This window comes from Schistocerca piceifrons, chromosome 9 (assembly GCF_021461385.2).
Source record: "Schistocerca piceifrons isolate TAMUIC-IGC-003096 chromosome 9, iqSchPice1.1, whole genome shotgun sequence".
Taxonomy (NCBI): Eukaryota; Metazoa; Arthropoda; class Insecta; order Orthoptera; family Acrididae; genus Schistocerca; species Schistocerca piceifrons.
The window spans coordinates 141,097,966-141,116,892 of record NC_060146.1 but is presented as its reverse complement, the minus strand read 5'-3'; the positions used below and the strand labels follow the sequence as shown (position 1 = coordinate 141,116,892).

The window sequence follows — 18,927 nt, the reverse complement described above, 5'->3', positions numbered from 1 at the left end:
GCCCTTTGCTGTTCCTTATCTATATAAACGATTTGGCAGACAATCTGAGCAGCCGCCTTCGGTTGTTTGCAGATGACACTGTCTTTTATCGACTAATAGTCATCAGAAGATCAAAACAAACTGCAAAACGATTTACAAAAATATCTGACTGGTGCGAAAAGTGACAGTTGACCCTAAATAATGAAAAGTGAGAGGTCATCCACACGAGTGCTAAAAAGAACTCGTTAAACTTCGGTTACACGATACATCAGTCTAATCTAAAAGCTGTAAATTCAACTAAATACATAGGTATTACAATTATGAACAACTTAAATTGTAAAGAACACATAGAAAATGCTGTTGGCAAGGCTAACCAAAGGCTGCGTTTTATTGGCAGGACACATGGAAAATGTAACAGACCTACTAAAGGGATTGCCTACACTACGCTTGTCCGTCCTCTTTCAGAATACTGCTGCACGGTGTGGGATCCTTACCACGTAGGAGTGACGGAGTACGTTGAAAATGTTCAAAGAAGGGCAGCACGCTTTGTACTATCGCGAAATATGGAAGAGAGTGTCACATAAATGATACAGGATTTGGGCTGGAAATCATTAAAAGAAAGGCGCCCGAATGCTAAAATAATTTGTTGACACCGACCTACATAGGGCGGAACGATCTCCACGATAAAATAAGGGAAATCAGAGCTCGTACGGAAAGATATAGGATTGGAATAATAGAGAATTGTGAAGGTGGTTCGATGAACCCTCTGCCAGGCACTTAAATGTGATTTGCAGAGTATCGATGTAGATGTAGATTACCTCCACCTATCTGTGAACTCGTTGCAGCAGATCGCTGGTAGGAAAGCCGAGCAGAAACCTACCATACTGCAACTCGCACTAGGACAATGTAACTATTCCAAGAATCGGAAAAAGTCTTAATTTTGAATGAAAGGTGGAAATACTGGTAAAGTTCGGTATATTCTGAACCTTGATAATGTACACATTCACTGCCAAGCCCGTGCTAATCTTAGCACAGTCATGCAGAAACCCTTTCATTCGCGTTAGCAAGTTTATGGTAGCGTATTTCCCGAAATATGGGCAGCTACTAAGGACGTATTGTTCTTAAATAAAAATGCTCGCCGTACTACAATATCTATCGGTGTCTAATGCACGCAACTTTTTAGATACCGATCTTCTCAATATGCCACGCGGAATTACTGTCTTTTTTCATACACAAAATTACTTAAAAATCCATACTTTCTAAAAAAACACCGGAATAAATAAGCCTTCACTTTAAAACACTTTTGAAGCATGTAGGACAACTACATTCGGCGAATTACAACTTCCTTCGGAGCTCATACTACACACGACCGTACCATTGAAAGGCTGTGCTCAAACTACTTTAGACTGTTGTAAGCATTCTCTATATCCAAGAGAAAAGACGCACGAAGAATACTCCATTCTGATTGGTCAATTTTCTTTAAGGGCAACACAAAAGCATTATTCTCCCTCGTTAGTCCGCGCTTTTCATGACTAACCAATCAACAAATAACACACTTTCAAACTGTACTTTTTCCCGAAATAAATATTTAACTCTAAGGTGCTGCAGTCGTGGACTGTGCGGCTGGTCCCGGCGGAGGTTCGAGTCCTCCTTCAGACAATGGTGTGTGCGTTTGTCCTTAGGATAACTTAGGTTAAGTAGTGTGTAACCTTAGGGACTGATGACCTTAGCAATTAAGTCCCATAAGATTTCACACACATTAGAACATTAGAAGTATTTAACCTTCTGATATTTTGTTTATATTTTACGTTACTAACTATTTTCATTTGCACTCGAATTAGCTTTCGTTTTTTCATAAACATACTGAACATATTATGATTTAAAGTTCTCCATCGTCTGCATTCACACTCTCTTAAAAGTTTCTCACGCTAGTTCGTACAGCGTTTATCAGTAGAACAATGATCTACATATTTACTTTAGACCACATTCACGCATCATTCACACTACTAAAAGCATATACAAAACTGTGCAAACGTAAATAAACAAAAAAACCTTCAAGAAATAAACAGAACAATTCACAAAATCATTCTCTTGACGTGTTTTTCAGTGTATTTGTGCACTTCTGTCCTCTAGTAGATGAAAACTATAACTACATACTCGACTGAACCCACTTCGGACAATCTGTCACTGTACACACATGAGTCATTCTCCCGATACACAGGTGTAGACACGAGTGATATAAGGCGCCACGCCTTATCGGCTAGTATAAAATTATGGATGGACAGTGAAACGTATAACAACATATTTAGCGTTACTTCACCCTCACATCGAAAAAGAAGACACGAGTGTGCGAAAATTTATTCTCTTCTACTTGGTCCTCTAATGACGGGTCATTAACATACCGGAATGTGGGAATATATAGCCCACATCGTCCGTGGAAGAACTAGAGAACTTCGATTTCTTTTATTTCATTCCACCCCACTTGTATGTCGCAGTAAGCGTAAAACATTGATTATGTTCGTAACCTCTTCATGCGTAGTGCACTGAAGCGCCAAGGAAACTGGCATAGGCATGGGTGTTCCAATACAGGCAGAATACGGCGCTGCGGATGGCAACGCCTATACAAGACAACAAGTGTCTGGCGCAGTTGTTGATTGGTTACTGCTGCTGCACTGGCAGGTTATCAAGAGTTTGAACATGGTGCTGTAATCCACCCACGAGCGATGGGACACAGCATCTCCGAGGTAGCGATGAAGTGGGGATTTTCCCGTACGACCATTTCACGAATGTACTGTGAATATCAGGAAACCGGTAAAACATCAAATCTCCGACATCGCTGAGGCTGGAAAAAGATCCTGCAAAAACGGGACCAACAAGAACTGAAGAGAATTATTTAATGTGACAGAAGTGCAACTCTACCGCAAATTGCTGATAATTTCATTGCTGGGCCATCAACGAGTGTCACCGTGCGAACCATTCAACGAAACATCATCGATATGGGCTTTCGGGGTGTACCCTTGATGACTCCACAACACAAAGTTTTAAACCTCGCCTGGGCCATCAACACAGACATTGAACTGTTGCCGACTGGAAACATGGTGTCTGGACGGACGAGTCTAGTTTCAAATTGTATCGAGTGGATGGACGTATATGGATGGGTATTGAGACAACCTCATGAATCCATGGACCCTGCATGTCAGCAGTGGACTGTTAAAGCTGGTGGAGGCACTGTAATGGTGTGCGGCGTGTGAAATTGGAGTGATATGGGACCCCTGATACATCTAGATACGACTCTGACAGGTGAAACGTACGTAAGCATCCTGTCTGATCATGTGCATTCTCTCATGCCCATTGTGCAATCCGACGGACTTGGGCAGTTCCAGCAGGACAATGCCACGCCACCCCCCCCCCCCCCACACTCCCAGAATTGCTACAGAGTGGCTCCAGGAACACTCTTCTGAGATTAAACACTTCCGCTGGACACCAAACTCCCCAGTCACGAACATTATTGAGCATATCTGTTCAGAACAGATCTCCACCCCCTCGTACTCTTATGGACAGACAGCCCTGCAGGATTCATGGTGTCAGTTCCCTCCATCACTACTTCAGAGATTAGTCAAGTGTAAGCTGCATTATACTGCGGCACTTCTGCGTGCTCGCGGGGGCCTTACACGACATTATGGAGGTGTACCAGTTTCTTTGGCTCTTCCGTGTGTATGGCTGGGGAAGAAATGATACCTGTACCACTGTGGTAATTGTCAGTGTTAGTTTGATTTCGTACTTGATTGTCGTTTTCATAGTAGTGGAAACTCACGATACAGCAAGGTAAATCGCAATGAAAGATTTTTTTTACTAAACAAATTCTAACATTCTGCATGGTGTCTCCCTACCACTTTCGCGCAACGACGCTCTGAGCGTGTTTTTTAGGGAATTGACTCGTTTGAACCTGGGACCTGTTGCTGGTAAGGAGACGCCAGACCACACATGGCATGTAGAGTTCAGAAGAGTTCAGTGAGACTAGCGATGATATAACCAAATACTTAATGATTTCAGCGTCAGCTCCACTGCACTCCCTGTAAAAGAATCTTAATACTAACTAAATTTAGTGGAAGGGGTGCAAGGCTTTCCTATTTTTAGTTAGCTGGTAAAACAACGTCGAAAAAGCAGTTTAGTTTAGCATTGGAATTTTTATTCTACTCATAAAACATCGTTTATAAATTGCGCTATTGATGAAAGGAAATATTTTAATACAGGATGATAAAAACCAACTGCATTCAACAAAAATGTGAACGAATATTCCCTGAATGGGTTTCAAAGTTCTACAATGAATCGAAGGGTGACCTATGCCATATCACATCTATAATCTAGGTTTAAATTAAGTTTCACAAAAGAGAAAACTATCAAAATGGTCTACAGTGACTCTCAATTATCTTTAATTACTTATTTAACTTGTCGTAAATTACAGTGGCTGATGTGGTTTCTCAGTAATTATATAACAGAAAAATCATCGCGTTTCAGATTTTAACTTCAAGTGGCAAATGTAAATACCATGAGGTTCAATTGACGATCGACACTAGTATTACATAAAAAAGGGGATGTAACAGATGAGACTTCTGCAGTTCTGAGTGAAGCCTTATGCGTTCTTATGCGGCATTGCGTGCGTTCATTACCTTGTCGGTGGTTAGGCAGCATCAGGGGGTGGCGGGCGGCACAGCTCCACACACTTCGCCATCTTGGTAGCAACTCTCTAACTTCTCTTTACTACAATTTACCGAAGTGGGTTTAAGAAAAAGGTACCTGCCTGTGTTTTCAACTGACCAATCACGGTCTCAATGTTAACCTTAAGCTCCGCCTACAAAAATTCTGTCTATCCAATGAAAAACGTTATACTTTTCGTGGTGGGGCAATGTTTTTAATGTTTGCTACGTAACAGAGACGTGTATAGTCTCACGCTAAAACTTGCAGCTGGTGTGGCCCTTTTAGTGTTATTGTAAGATCTATACTGTTCTTCTGGAGGGCTCTATCTTTTAACATGGGCCTGGGGGGTGGTTTTGGCGGTTGGCCGGCAATGTGGGTGTCCGTCCCTTATCGTAGGGCCTTCTAGCCTACACGACTCTGCTCTCGGCTTCTGTTCTCGTTTCTCCCCTCGGAACTGCGTCTGTTTCACGGTGGGAAGGTATGACATGCATTTAGGCGTTCTTGTGTTAGTCTGTGGTATTCCATTTGCTCACTCGTTGATTGTATTACTTTGGTTAATTTAATGTCAGGATTTATTCGGAGCTATTTGACATACTGCCGGATTTGCTATCATGTCAGGATTTTCATGGAAGGTGTTGGATTTGCCTGACACCTTACAAAATGTGGCGAAACGTTAACAGAAACAGCATTCGCCGTCTTGTCAAACTTTTTGTCAATCACAATTTGTCTCAAATACGACCGGTGCTTGACAAACACGTCAAACCGCAATGTACAGTCAAATATTTGACAAAGTTAGTTAAGTTTGACAAAATGCTTGATCACTTACGTGGGCCTTTAGACTCTGTCATCTTATCCTACCTTCCCTTCTCTCATACACGATCGGTGCTTGACAAACAAGTCAAACCGCAATGTACACAGTCAAATATTTGACAAAGACAAAATGCTTGATCGTTTACAGGGGCCTTTAGACTCTTTGTCATCGTACCCTATCTTCCGCTTCTCTCAAGCACTACCGGTGCTTGACAAACACGTCAAACCGCAATGTACACAGTCAAATATTTGACAAAGTTAAGTTTGACAAAATGGTTGATCGTGTATGGAGCTCTTTAGACTCCGTCACATTACCCTACCTTCCGCTTCTCTCAAACACGATCGGTGCTTGACAAACACGTCAAATCTCGATGTATATAGTCAAATATTTGACAGTTAACTTTTACAAAATGCTTGATGGTTTACGGGAGCCTTTAGACTCTTCGTCACTTTACCCTACCTTCCCCCACGAGAGAAAGCCAGTCCCTCCCGAATGGCTGGTCTGGGTTGGTACCCTCCGCCGGTGAAGGTCGCTGAAGGTTAGGCGGCTGTTGTTTGCAGGGCGCGGCGCAGGCCCGCGGCCACACGGAGCACATGGGCAGCGTGCTGGAGGAGACGTCCCTGGCGGACTTCCTGCGCGCGCTCTCCTCTGTGCACGACCGGTTCGCGGTCGCCGGCATCGCCGACGAGTCTCCCGGCTGCCGGAAGCGGCGCAAGATGGGCACCGCGTCGCTCACGCCGCCGCTGCTGCACCACTCCCTGCAGTCGCTGCACTCGCCGGCGCCGCCGCCCCCGCCGCCGACGCTGCCGCCCGCCGCCCACCTGCGGCGCGGCTCGCTCTGGCCGACGCCCACGCAAGGTACGTACGTCGGGTCGCAAGCCGAGCGCATCTGCGAAAATCTCCGACGCGAACCGTCACACTTTATACAGGGTGGTCCATTGATAATGACCGGGCCAAATATCTCACGAAATAAGCATCAAACAAAAAAACTACAAAGAACGAAACTCGTCTAGCTTCAAGGGGGAAACCAGATGGCGCTATGGTTGGCCCGCTACATGGTGCTGCCATAGGTCACACGGATATCAACTGCGTTTTTTGTAGATAGGAACCCCGATCGTTTATTACATATTCGTGTAGTACGTAAAGAAATATGAATGTTTTAGTTGGACTACTTTTCTCGCTTTGTGATAGATGGCGCTGTAATAGTCACAAACGCGTAAGTACGTGGTATCACGTAACATTCCCCCAGTGCGGACTGTACGAGGTTTGTCCGGTAAATACGTATAAAAGTTGAATTGTTGTTGTTGTGGTCTTCAGTCCTGAGACTGGTTTGGTGCAGCTCTCCATGCTACTCTATCCTGTGCAAGCTTTTTCATCTCCCAGTACCTACTGCAACCCACATCCCTCTGAATCTGCCCAGTGTATTCATCTCTTGGTCTCCCTCTACGATTTTTACCCTCCACGCTGCCCTCCAATACTAAATTGGTGATCCCTTGATGCCTCAGAACATGTCCTACCAACCGATCCCTTCTTCTGGTCAAGTTGTGCCACAAACTTCTCTTCTCCCCAATCCTATTCAATACTTCCTCATTAGTTATGTGATCTACCCATCTAATCTTCAGCATTCTTCTGTAGCACCACATTTCGAAAGCTTCTATTCTCTTCTTGTCCAAACTATTTATCGTCCATGTTTCACTTCCATACATGGCTACACTCCATACAAATACTTTCAGAAATGACTTCCTGACACTTAAATCAATACTGGATGTTAACAAATTTCTCTTCTTCAGAAACGCTTTCCTTGCCATTGCCAGCCTACATTTTATATCCTCTCTACTTCGACCATCATCAGTTATTTTGCTCCCCAAATAGCAAAACTCCTTTACTACTTTAAGTGCCTCATTTCCTAATCTAATTCCCTCAGCATCACCCGACTTAATTAGACTACATTCCATTATCCTTGTTTTGCTTTTGTTGATGTTCATCTTATATCCTCCTTTCAAGACACTGTCCATTCCATTCAACTGCTCTTCCAAGTCCTTTGCTGTCTCTGACAGAATTACAATGTCATCGGCGAACCTCAAAGTTTTTATTTCTTCTCCATGAATTTTAATACCTACTCCGAATTTTTCTTTTGTTTCCTTTACTGCTTGCTCAATATACAGATTGAACAACATCGGGGAGAGGCTACAACCCTGTCTTACTCCCTTCCCAACCACTGCTTCCCTTTCATGTCCCTCGACTCTTATAACTGCCATCTGGTTTCTGTACAAATTGTAAATAGCCTTTCGCTCCCTGTATTTTACCCCTTCCATCTTTAGAATTTGAAAGAGAGTATTCCAGTCAACATTGTCAAAAGCTTTCTCTAAGTCTACAAATGCTAGAAACGTAGGTTTGCCTTTCCTTACTCTTTCTTCTAAGATAAGTCGTAAGGTCAGTATTGCCTCACGTGTTCCAGTGTTTCTACGGAATCCAAACTGATCTTCCCCGAGGTTGGCTTCTACTAGTTTTTCCATTCGTCTGTAAAGAATTCGTGTTAGTATTTTGCAGCTGTGACTTATTAAGCTGATAGTTCGGTAATTTTCACATCTGTCAACACCTGCTTTCTTTGGGATTGGAATTATTATATTCTTCTTGAAGTCTGAGGGTATTTCGCCTGTCTCATACATCTTCCTCACCAGATGGTAGAGTTTTGTCAGGACTGTCTCTCCCACGGCCGTCAGTAGTTCCAATGGAATATTGTCTACTCCGGGGGCTTTGTTTCGACTCAGGTCGTTCAGTGCTGTGTCAAACTCTTCACGCAGTATCATATCTCCCATTTCATCTTCATCTACATCCTCTTCCATTTCCATAATATTGTCCTCAAGTACATCGCCCTTGTATAGACCCTCTATATACTCCTTCCACCTTTCTGCTTTCCCTTCTTTGCTTAGAACTGGGTTTCCATCTGAGCTCTTGATATTCATACAAGTCGTTCTCTTATCTCCAAAGGTCTCAATAACTTTATTTTACAATTATTCAGGTATTACAATATGGTCTCCTTCAAAGTACTCGCCCTGAGACGCGATACACTTCTGCCAACGCCGTTTCCACTGTTGATAACATTGCTGAAAGTCTTCAGTTGTGATGTTGTTCAGTTGCCGTGTCGTTTCCGCCTTGATGGCTTCCACATCTCCCAAGTGCCGCCCCCGAAGCACCATTTTGCATTTCGGGAACATGGAGAAGTCACACGGGGCTAAATAGAGTGAAGAAGGCGGGTGGTCTGTCACGGTGATTGAGCTTCGGGCCAAAATCTCGCGCACAACGAGCGACGTGTGAGCGGGCGCATTGTCGTGATGAAGGATCCACCTGCCCCCTTTTGCCAACTCCGGAGCTCTGAGACGTGTCAGAACTTCAACGTAAAAATTTCCGTTCGCTCTCTGGCCGGGAGGGACAAATTCCTTGTGAACAATGCCCCTAGAATCAAAGAAAACAATCAACATTGTCTTCACATTGGACCTTGATTTTCGCGACCTTTTTGCTCTCGGTTCTCCTGCTAGTTTCCATTCCTTGCTTTAAGATTTGAGCTCCACATCGAATTCGTAAAACTAGGACTCGTCTCCAGTGATGACTCGGTTGAGAAAGTCCCCTCGTTCCTCTGCTTCCAACCAATCCTCACAGCACTCAACCCTCTTTGCTTTCTGTTCTGGCGTCAAGAGCTTCGGTACGATTTTCGCACACCATTTCTTCATTTCAAGTTTTTGTGTCAGGATTTCGTGAACGATTGTATTGGGGATTGACAGGTCGTCAGCAATCATTCTGACTGTCAATCTACGGTCTTCAAGAACACAAGCCCGAATTCATTCAACATTAGCATCGGAGCTCGATGTCGACGGGCGTTCTGGGCGAGGGTCATCGTTCGCTTCTTCTCCGCCATCCCGGAACCCTTTTAACCACTTGTTCACGGTTGGTTCCTTCAGAGAATTGTCTCCGTAAACCTGTTTCAAGCACTCAAAAATCTCACTGCCATTCTTGCCTAGCTTTGCAAGAGACTTGATGTTGACGCGCTGTTACTCAATTAGAGAGAGCTCCATGCCGACGGCAGGGAAAAAGGGTAACTGTCAACAAGCTGCCGCACACTCCCACCTTCACGCAGAGTGCTCTGACTCGAACTGAGAGTTGATGGGATTGATTACAGCAGTAGTCCCACCTGGCGGTGACTGCAACTTGTAACGTAAAGACATTATTCAACTTTTATACGTATTTTCCGGACAAACCTCGTATTTGCTTCGTGGTACATCACCCGTGTTAAAATGGACCGTTTACCAATTGCGAAAAAGGTCCATATCGTGTTGATGTATGGCTATTGTGATCAAAATACCCAACGGGCGTGTGCTATGTATGCTGCTCGGTATCCTGGACGACATCATCCAAGTGTTCCGACCGTTCGCCGGATAGTTACGTTATTTAAGGAAACAGTAAGTGTTCAGCTACATGTGGAACGTCATCCACGACCTGCAACAAATGACCATGCCCAAGTAGGTGTTTTAGCTGCTAATCCGCACATCAGTAGCAGACAAATTGCGCGAGAATCGCGAATCTCAAAAACTTCGGTGTTGAGAATGCTACATCAATATCGATTGCACCCGTACCAATTTCTAGGCACCAGGAATTGCATGGCGACGACTTTGAACACCGTGTACAGTTCTGCCACTGGGCACAAGAGAAATTACGGGACGATGACAGATTTCCTGCACGCGTTCTATTTAGCGACAAAGCGTCATTCACCAACAGCGGTAACGTAAACCGCCATAATATCCACTATTGGGCAACGGAAAATCCATGATGGCTGCGACAAGTGGGACATCAGCGACCTTGGCGGGTTAATGTATGGTGCGGCATTATGGGAGGAAGGACAATTGACCCCCATTTTATCGATGGCAACTTAAATGGTGCAATGTATGCTGATTTCTTACATAATGTTCTATCGATGTTACTGCAAGATGTTTCACTGCATGACAGAATGGCGATGTACTTCCAACGTGAAGGATGTCCGGCACATAGCTCGCGTGCGGTTGAAGCAGTATTGGATAGCATATTTCATGACAGGTGGATTGGTCTTCGAAGCATCATATCATGGGCCGCACGTTCGCCAGATCTGACGTCCCCGGATTTCTTTCTGTGGGGAAAGGATATTTGCTATGGTGATCCACCGACAACGCCTGACAACATGCGTCAGCGCATTGTCAATACATGTGCGAACATTGCGGAAGGCGAACTACTCGCTCTTGAGAGGAATGTCGTTAGACGTATTGCCAAATGCATTGAGGTTGACGGACATCATTTGAGCATTTATTGCATTAATGTGGTATTTACAGGTAATCACGCAGTAACAGTGTGCGTTCTCAGAAGTGATAAGTTCCCAAAGGTACATGTATCACACTGGAACAACCGAAATAAAATGTTCAAACGTACCTACGTTCTGTATTTTAATTTAAAAAACCTACCTGTTACCAACTGTTCGTCTCAAGTTGTGATCCATATGTTTATGACTATTATAGGGCCATCTATCACAAAGCCAAAAAAGTGGTCCAACTAAAACATTCATATTTCTTTACGTACAACACGAATATGTAATAAAAAATGGGGGTTCCTATTTAAAAAAAACGCAGTTGATATCCGTTTAACCTATGGCAGCGCCATGTAGCGGGCCAACCATAACACCATCTGGTTTCCCCCTTCAAGCTAGAGAAGTTTCATTCTTTCTAGTTTTTTTCGTTTACGCTTATTTCGTGATATATTTAGCCCGGCCACTATCAATGGACCACCCCCTATACGAGGTATTTCCGTAAGAGCATGCAAAAACTTGAAAGGACATAGAGGATGCTCCACTGAACAGTTTGGGGTAGGAAACTGGGGTCGGAGAAGAAATCTTAAGGAGGTAATAGAAATAAAATCACTTTACTGTGTACTTTTTTATTTACATTAGTTACAGTTAACTGCAAATACCATCACTCATACAAGTAAAGTACCATTTGTTCTGCATCTTACAAAACGTGCTGAAACTGACCGCCGTCAACCTCAATGGGCGAACAAGGTTCTGACACACCCTGACAAATATACCTCGTCTGTTTCGAATCACATCACAGGCAGCTACAATTATGGTAGCTAATTCCCCTGGGGTCTCATACACAAGTGACTTTATGTATCCCCACACCAAATAAAAAAATTGTTCAAATGTATGAGAATTCCTAACGGCCCAAACTGCTGAGGTCATTGGTCCCTAGTTCTCCGTCTTCAGGCCACAAGTGGCCCATTGAGACCATCCGACCGCCATGTCATCCTCAGTTGAGGATGCAGATAGGAGCAGCATGTGGTCAACACACCACTCTCCTGGTCGTTATGATGGTTTTCTTCGACCGGAGCCGCTACTGTTCGGTCGAGTAGCTCCTCAATTGGCATCAGGAGGCTGAGTGCACCCCGAAAAATGTCAACAGCGCATGGCGGCTGGATGGTCACCCATCCAAGTGCCGGCCACGGCCGACAGCGCTTAACTTTGGTGATCTCACGGGAACCGGTGTTCCACTGCGGCAAGGTCATTGCGTCATCAGTCCTTAGACCTGCACAATAGTTAAACTAACTTAAATTAACTTATGCTAACGACACACACACCCATGCCCGAGGGAGGACTCGAACCTCCGGCAGGAGGGGCCGCGCAAACCGTGACATGGAGCCTCAAACCGTGCGGTCACTCAGCGCGGGCATAGCAAATAATCGAGGGGATGCAGGTCAGGTGACGTCGCAGGCCATGGAATGGGACCTCCCCTTCCGATCAGCGACTAGGAGATACACCACTGAGATGGTCGTGGCGGGCATCCACAATAAAGTGTGGCGGTGCGCCGTCATGTTGCATCCACATCTCTCACGAACACCCGAGCGTATATTCTCCGACAACTCGAATAGAACTCTTTGCACGAGCCTCAAGCACAGGTGATCATTCAGACAGCCAGGTAGAAGATATGACCCAACGTGATTGTTGCCTACAATGCCGGCTCAGGTATTCACAGCAAAACGTACACTATGTGATCAAAAGTATCAGGACACCTGGCTGCAAATGACTTAAAAGTTCGTAGCGCCCTCCAACGATAATACTGGAATTCAATATGCTGTTGGTCCACCCTTGGCCTTGATGACAGCTTCCACTCTCGCAGGCATACGTTCAATCAGGTGCTGGAAGGTTTCTTGGGGAGTGGCAGCAAATTCTTCACGGAGTGCTGTACTGAGGAGAGGTATCGATGTCGCTTGGTGAGGCCCGGCACGAAGTCAGCGTTCCAAAACATCCCAAAGGTGTTCTATAGGGTTCAGATCAGAACTTCGTGCAGGCCAGTCCATTACAGGGATGTTGTGTAACCACTCCGCCGCAGGCCGTGCATTATGAGCAGGTGCCCGATCGTGTTGAAAGCTCCCTCCATGAAAAACACAACCACCCATAACACCTCCGCCTCCGAATTTTACTGTTGGCGCTACACGCGCTGGCGGATGACGTTCACCAGACATTCGCCATATCCACACCCTGCTATCGGATCGCCACATTGTGTACAGTGATTCGTCACTCCACACAACGTTTTTCCACTGTTCAATCGTCCAACGTTTACGCTCATTACACAAAGCGAGGCGTCGTTTGGCATTTACCGGCGCGATGTGTGGCTTTTGAGCAGCCGCACGAACATGGATTTCAAGTTTTCTCATCTCCCGCCTAACTGTCATAGTATTTGAAGTGGATCCTGCTGCAGTTTGGAATTCCTGTGCGATGGTCTGGATAGATGTCTGCCTATTACACATCATGACCCTCTTCAACTGTCGGCGGTGTCTGTCAGACAACAGACGAGGTCGCCCTGTACGCTTTTGTGCTGTACGTGTCCCTTTACGTTTCCACTTCACTACCACATCGGGAACAGTAGACCTAGAGATGTTTAGGAGTATGGAAATCTCACGACGTATGACACAAGTGACGTCCAGTCACCTAACCACGTTCAAAGTCCGTGAGTTCCGCGGAGCGCCCCGTTCTGCTCTTTCACGATGTCTAATGACTACTGAGGTTGCTGATATGAAGTACCGGGCAGTGGCAGTGGCCTAATATGAAAAACGTATGTTTGATCACATAGCGCACTTCATGGTGAGACTCTCCTACAGCATGAGGGTTTTCCTATCCCACTCATGGCTATTCCTGCTGTTCGAAATACCATCACGATCAAATGAGGCCTCGTCAGTAAACAGCACGATTTGGAGGATATCTGGTCGATCAATCGATTGTTGGAGCAACCACTAACACAATGCGACCCTTGGCTGAAAGGCAGTCACAAGCGTTGCGTGGACTCGTTGTGGGTGATATGGCGGTAATTGTCCGTCGTGGAATACTCGCCACAAACTAGTATGTGTGTTGTGTACATAGTTCCGCGTAGTCAGCGCGTACACAACTTTCCCACTAGAGCGCGTCCCGCTAAGCACAACAGCGCAGGCGCAACGCTCGTCCGTCTCCGCACTACGAGATGGCGCTGCCATAAAGACGGACCAAATTCTGCTTCCGCCGATCCGCGTATTAATATGTAACGCAGCCAATGAGATTGCTGCTAACGTAGAACCTTTTCTCCTCGCGGATCACACTCGCACAGTGATACCTGAATGCTCCAGGTATTACAACGAGTGTACAGACCTCCGATTAGTTAGTCTGCATTGGTCTGCATTGGTCTGTAGGCAAGTTTCAGTCTGCACCTAATAAGATGACCATATTCCTGTACATAGCCATGAAGATAAATGTATAGACACTTTGTCAAGTATCAGAGATATGTGAGAATAAGATTAACGTACCAAGACCAAAGGAACTTCAGATTGTCAATTATAAATAGCATCCAGAACCAAGTTAAGTTATTTTTATGCTTGTTATTATTTTAATAAATGTGTGTGAAAATTAATCAAGTTCTGTTTAAAGTTGGTCACCGTCAATCTGCTACTCTAAGCGTTCAAGTGGCATTTCTATCGTCTGACCTAACGGCAGAAGATAAACACGCCACAATAAGACCACGAGACATATTGCTGACACTCGCCTACTTCATTAGAGCGACAAGTCAAATAATCTGATGGTGTGTGTACCGAAGGTCTTACAGTATGCACACCACAATGTGTAACGCTCATTTCACGTGCAATACTATGCAATACTTGTAGTGGTGTCCGCTGCAACTTTTTCCAGCACTTCCTCTCCTGAATCTACTTTGCGAGTGGTCTTCATGTTGCCAGGTACCTTGTTTCTGCCAATCTCCCTCATTCGTCGATCGAGAGAAATAAACACTCGCCGTGACGGATGACGCCTTTTAGGAAATCGTTCCCTGTACAACCTTTCAGCAGAGAGAGTATTGCAACGTACTTCCCCATGCACAAGGTGCACGTCGGTGAATTCGGCGAAACTGTACTGGTACTGCTCCATCGTATTGTACTGTACGTCTCTGAATAGCACTGAGTAACGAATGGGTCTGTCGCTGATTCATAGCACGTTGCGTCTTGGGACAATGTAAATACCATACAACGGAGCCAATTTACGGACAAGTAAAGAAAACCTGCATCATGACTCCCTAGTTATCAAGCTCGTCGTCCTTGTTTCCTTGCAGGAAATAAAGAATGCGCATATAAATAAACAGCACAGTATGTGAAAACATGTCCGTATGTTAGTTTTAAGTAATCTGGAAAACACTAGTGCTAGGTAAAGCCGTAGACAAGTTTACTTATCTCCGTAAGCTGGCTTCTTCGACCCGAGCTTCCCTGCCCCAAATTGTTCGGTTCAGCATTCTCTATGTCCTGCAACGTTTTTGCGCTCTCTTACGGAAACACCCTATACACTTAAGAACGAAAGTCATGGGATACCGATATGTACGTAATGTGTACGTAAGGCAGTCCATTGGTGGAGCTGTCACTTGTGTTCAGGTGGTTCATATCAAAAGTTTTCCAACATCATTATGCCCACACGATGGGGTCAATGGACTTTCGACAACGAGTGATAGTTGGAGCTAGACGCATTGGAAATCATTACGGAATTCAGTATTCCAGGGTCCACAGTGTCGAGTCTCTGCTGTGAATGGCAAATTTTGAGGCATTACCTCTTACCACAGACAACGCAGTGATCTCTTTACAACGGAGACTAGCGGTGTTTGTCAGTGCTAACGGCAAGTAACACTGGGTGAAATAACCGCATAGACACAGTACGTTGTCCTCGATGGTGAGTGTTCATCGGAGGTGAGGGTATCATCTGGAGTGCCCCAGGGAAGTGTGGTAGGTCCGCTGTTGTTTTCTATCTACATAAATGGTCTTTTGGATAAGGTGGATAGCAGTGTGCGGCTGTTTGCTGATGATGCTGTGGTGTACTGGAAGGTGTCGTCATTGAGTGACTGTAGGAGGATACAAGATGACTTGGACAGGATCTGTGATTGGTGCAAAGAATGGCAGCTAACTCTAAATCTAGATAAATGTCAATTAATGCAGATGAATAGGAAAAAGAATCCTGTAATGTTTGAATACTCAATTAGTAGTGTAGCACTTGACACACTCACGTCGATTAAATATTTGGGCGTAACATTGCAGAGCGATATGAAGTGGGACAAGCATGTTGTGGGGAAGGCGGATAGTCGTCTTCGGTTCATTGGTAGAATTTTGGGAAGATGTGGTTCATCTGTAAAGGAGATCGCTTATAAAACACTAATACGACCCATTCTTGAGTACTGCTCGTGCGTTTGGGATCCCTTTCAGGTCGGATTGAGGGAGGACATAGAAGCAGTTCAGAGGCGGGCTGCTAGATTTGTTACTGGTAGGTTTGATCATCACGCGAGTGTTACGGAAATGCTTCAGGAACTCGGGTGGGAGTCTCTAGAGGAAACGAGGCGTTCTTTTCGTGAATCGCTACTGAGGAAATTTAGAAAACCAGCGTTTGAGGCTGATTGCAGTACAATTTTACTGCCGCCAACTTACATTTCGCGGAAAGACACAAAGATAAGAGACATTAGGGCTCGTACAGAGGCATATAGGTAATCATTTTTCCCTCGTTCTGTTTGGGAGTGGAACAGGGAGAGAAGATGCTAGTTGTGGTACGAGGTACCCTCCGCCACGCACCTTATGGTGGATTGCGAAGTATGTATGTAGATGTAGATGTAGACGCCGATGATGCTGTAGTCTCCAGGAAAGTAGTCTCACACGAAAGTTGTGAACAGATCAATGAGGATTTGTAGAAAGTAAATGCGTGGTGTAATGACTAGCAGTTATCTCTCAATATTAGTAAGTGTAACCTATTGCGTATAACAAGGTGAAAATCCCCATTAATATAAATGCCCAGTCTCTGGAAGCGGTTACGTCCGTCAAGTATCTGGGTGTAACTGTTCTAAATGATCTCAAATAGAATGATCAGATTACACAAGTAACGGGTAAGACGAACTCTAGATTGCGGTTTATTGGTAGAATCCTGAAGCGATGCAGTCCTTCAACAAAGGAAATAGCTTACAATACGTTAGTTCATCCAGTCTTGGAGTGTTGTTCGTCTGTATGGGACCCTTACCATTTGGGTCTGAATCAAGAGTTTGAGTAGGTCCAAAGAAGAGCAGCAAGATTTGTGACTGGTACATTTAGCTATTGCGAAAGAGCTACAAATCTCGCAGAAAGTTTGAAGCGGGACACACTTGCAGACAGACGCCGCGCTAAACAGAAGGGGCTGCTAACTAAATTCCGAAATCCGACCTTCACCCAGGATGTAGGGCATATATTATTACCACCAAAAAACTAGAAGAAGCCGACCCCTGGGAAGATCAGTTTGGATTCCGTAGAAATATTGGAACAGGTGAGGCAATGCCGACCCTATGACTTATCTTAGAAGCTAGATTAAGGAAAGGCAAACCTACGTTTCTAGCATTTTCAGACTTAGAGAAAGGTTTTGACAATGTTGACTGGAACACTCTTTCAGATTCTGAAAGTGGCAGGGGTAAAATACAGGGAGCGAAAGGCTATTTACAATTTGTACAGAAATCAGATGGCAGTTACAAGAGTCGAGGGACATGAAAGGGAAGCAGTGGTTGGGAAGGGAGTGAGACAGCGTTGCAGGCTATCCCCGACGTTATTCAATCTGTATATTGGGCAAGCAGTAATTGAAACAGAAGAAAAATTTGGAGTAGGAATTAAAATCCATGGAGAAGAAATAAAAACGTTGAGGTTCCTCGATGACATTGTAATTCTGTTAAACAGCAAAGGACTTGGAAGATCAGTTGACCAGAATGGATAGTGTCTTGAAAGGAGGATATAAGATGAACATCAACAAAAGCAAAACGAGGATAATGGAATGTAGTCGAATTAAGTTGGGTGATGCTGAGGATATTAGATTAGGAAATGAGACACTTAAAGTAGTTTTGCTATTTCGGGAGCAAAATAACTGATGGTCGAAGTAGAGAGGATATAAAATGTAGACTGGCAACGGCAAGGAGAGCGTTTCTGAAGAAGAGAAATTTGTTAACATCGAGTACTGATTTAAGTGTCAGGAAGTCGTTTCTGAAAGTATTTGTATGGAGTGTAGCCATGTATGGAAGTGAAACGTGGACGATAAATAGTTTAGACAAGAAGAGAATAGAAGCTTTCGAAATGTGGTGCTACAGAAGAATGCTGAAGATTGGATGGGTAGATCACATAACTAATGAGGAGGTATTGAACAGGATTGGAGGAAAGAGAAGTTTGTGGCAGAACTTGACTAGAACAAGGGATCGATTGGTAGGACATGTTCTGAGGCATCAAGGGATCACCAGTTTAGTATTGGAGGGCAGCGTGGAGGGTAAAAATCGTAGAGGGAGACCAAGAGATGAATACACCAAGCAGAATTAGAAGGATGTAGGTTGCAGTAGGTACTGGGAGATGAAGAAGCTTGCACAGGATAGAGTAGCATGGAGAGCTGCATCAAACCATTTTCGGGACTTAAGACCACAACAACATCATTTAAATCGCGCAATGATCACCATTCAAAGATAAGGGAGATAAGAGCTCGTACTGAGGCGTACAGACAGTCGTTTTTCCCTCGCGCGATCCGCGAGTGGAACAGTGGTAGGGATGGGGGGGATGATATGACTTTGGCGCGAATTGTGCCCTCCGCCACACACCGCTTGGTGTCTAGCGGAGTGTATATGTATATGTAGATGTAGATGTAGATGTAGATGTAAATAGGTGAGGGCCGTACGACGAACGTATCCCTTAGTACAGCGCGGCGAAATTTGGCATTAATGGCTGTGGCAGCAGACTAACGACGCTTGCGCACGACATGGCCTGCAGCGCCTCCCCTTGGCTCATGACCGTATCGGCTGAAACCTAGACGACTGGAAAACCGTGGCCTAGCCAGATGAGTCCCGATTTCAGTTCGTAAAACCTCACGGTAGGCTTCGAGTGTGGCG

At 44.8% G+C, this 18,927-nt stretch overlaps 1 protein-coding gene across 1 annotated transcript in view; it reads left to right on the top strand.

Annotated features, from left to right (window-relative positions):
* The window catches only part of LOC124716767 (open rectifier potassium channel protein 1), a 259,963-nt gene that overhangs the window by 234,930 nt on the left and 6,106 nt on the right, over window positions 1–18,927 (top strand). Inside the window, exon 10 of the mRNA XM_047243313.1 lies at window positions 6,049–6,248. Coding sequence (XP_047099269.1) covers window positions 6,049–6,248 — 200 coding nt within the window. The remainder of the gene's footprint in view (window positions 1–6,048; window positions 6,249–18,927) is intronic.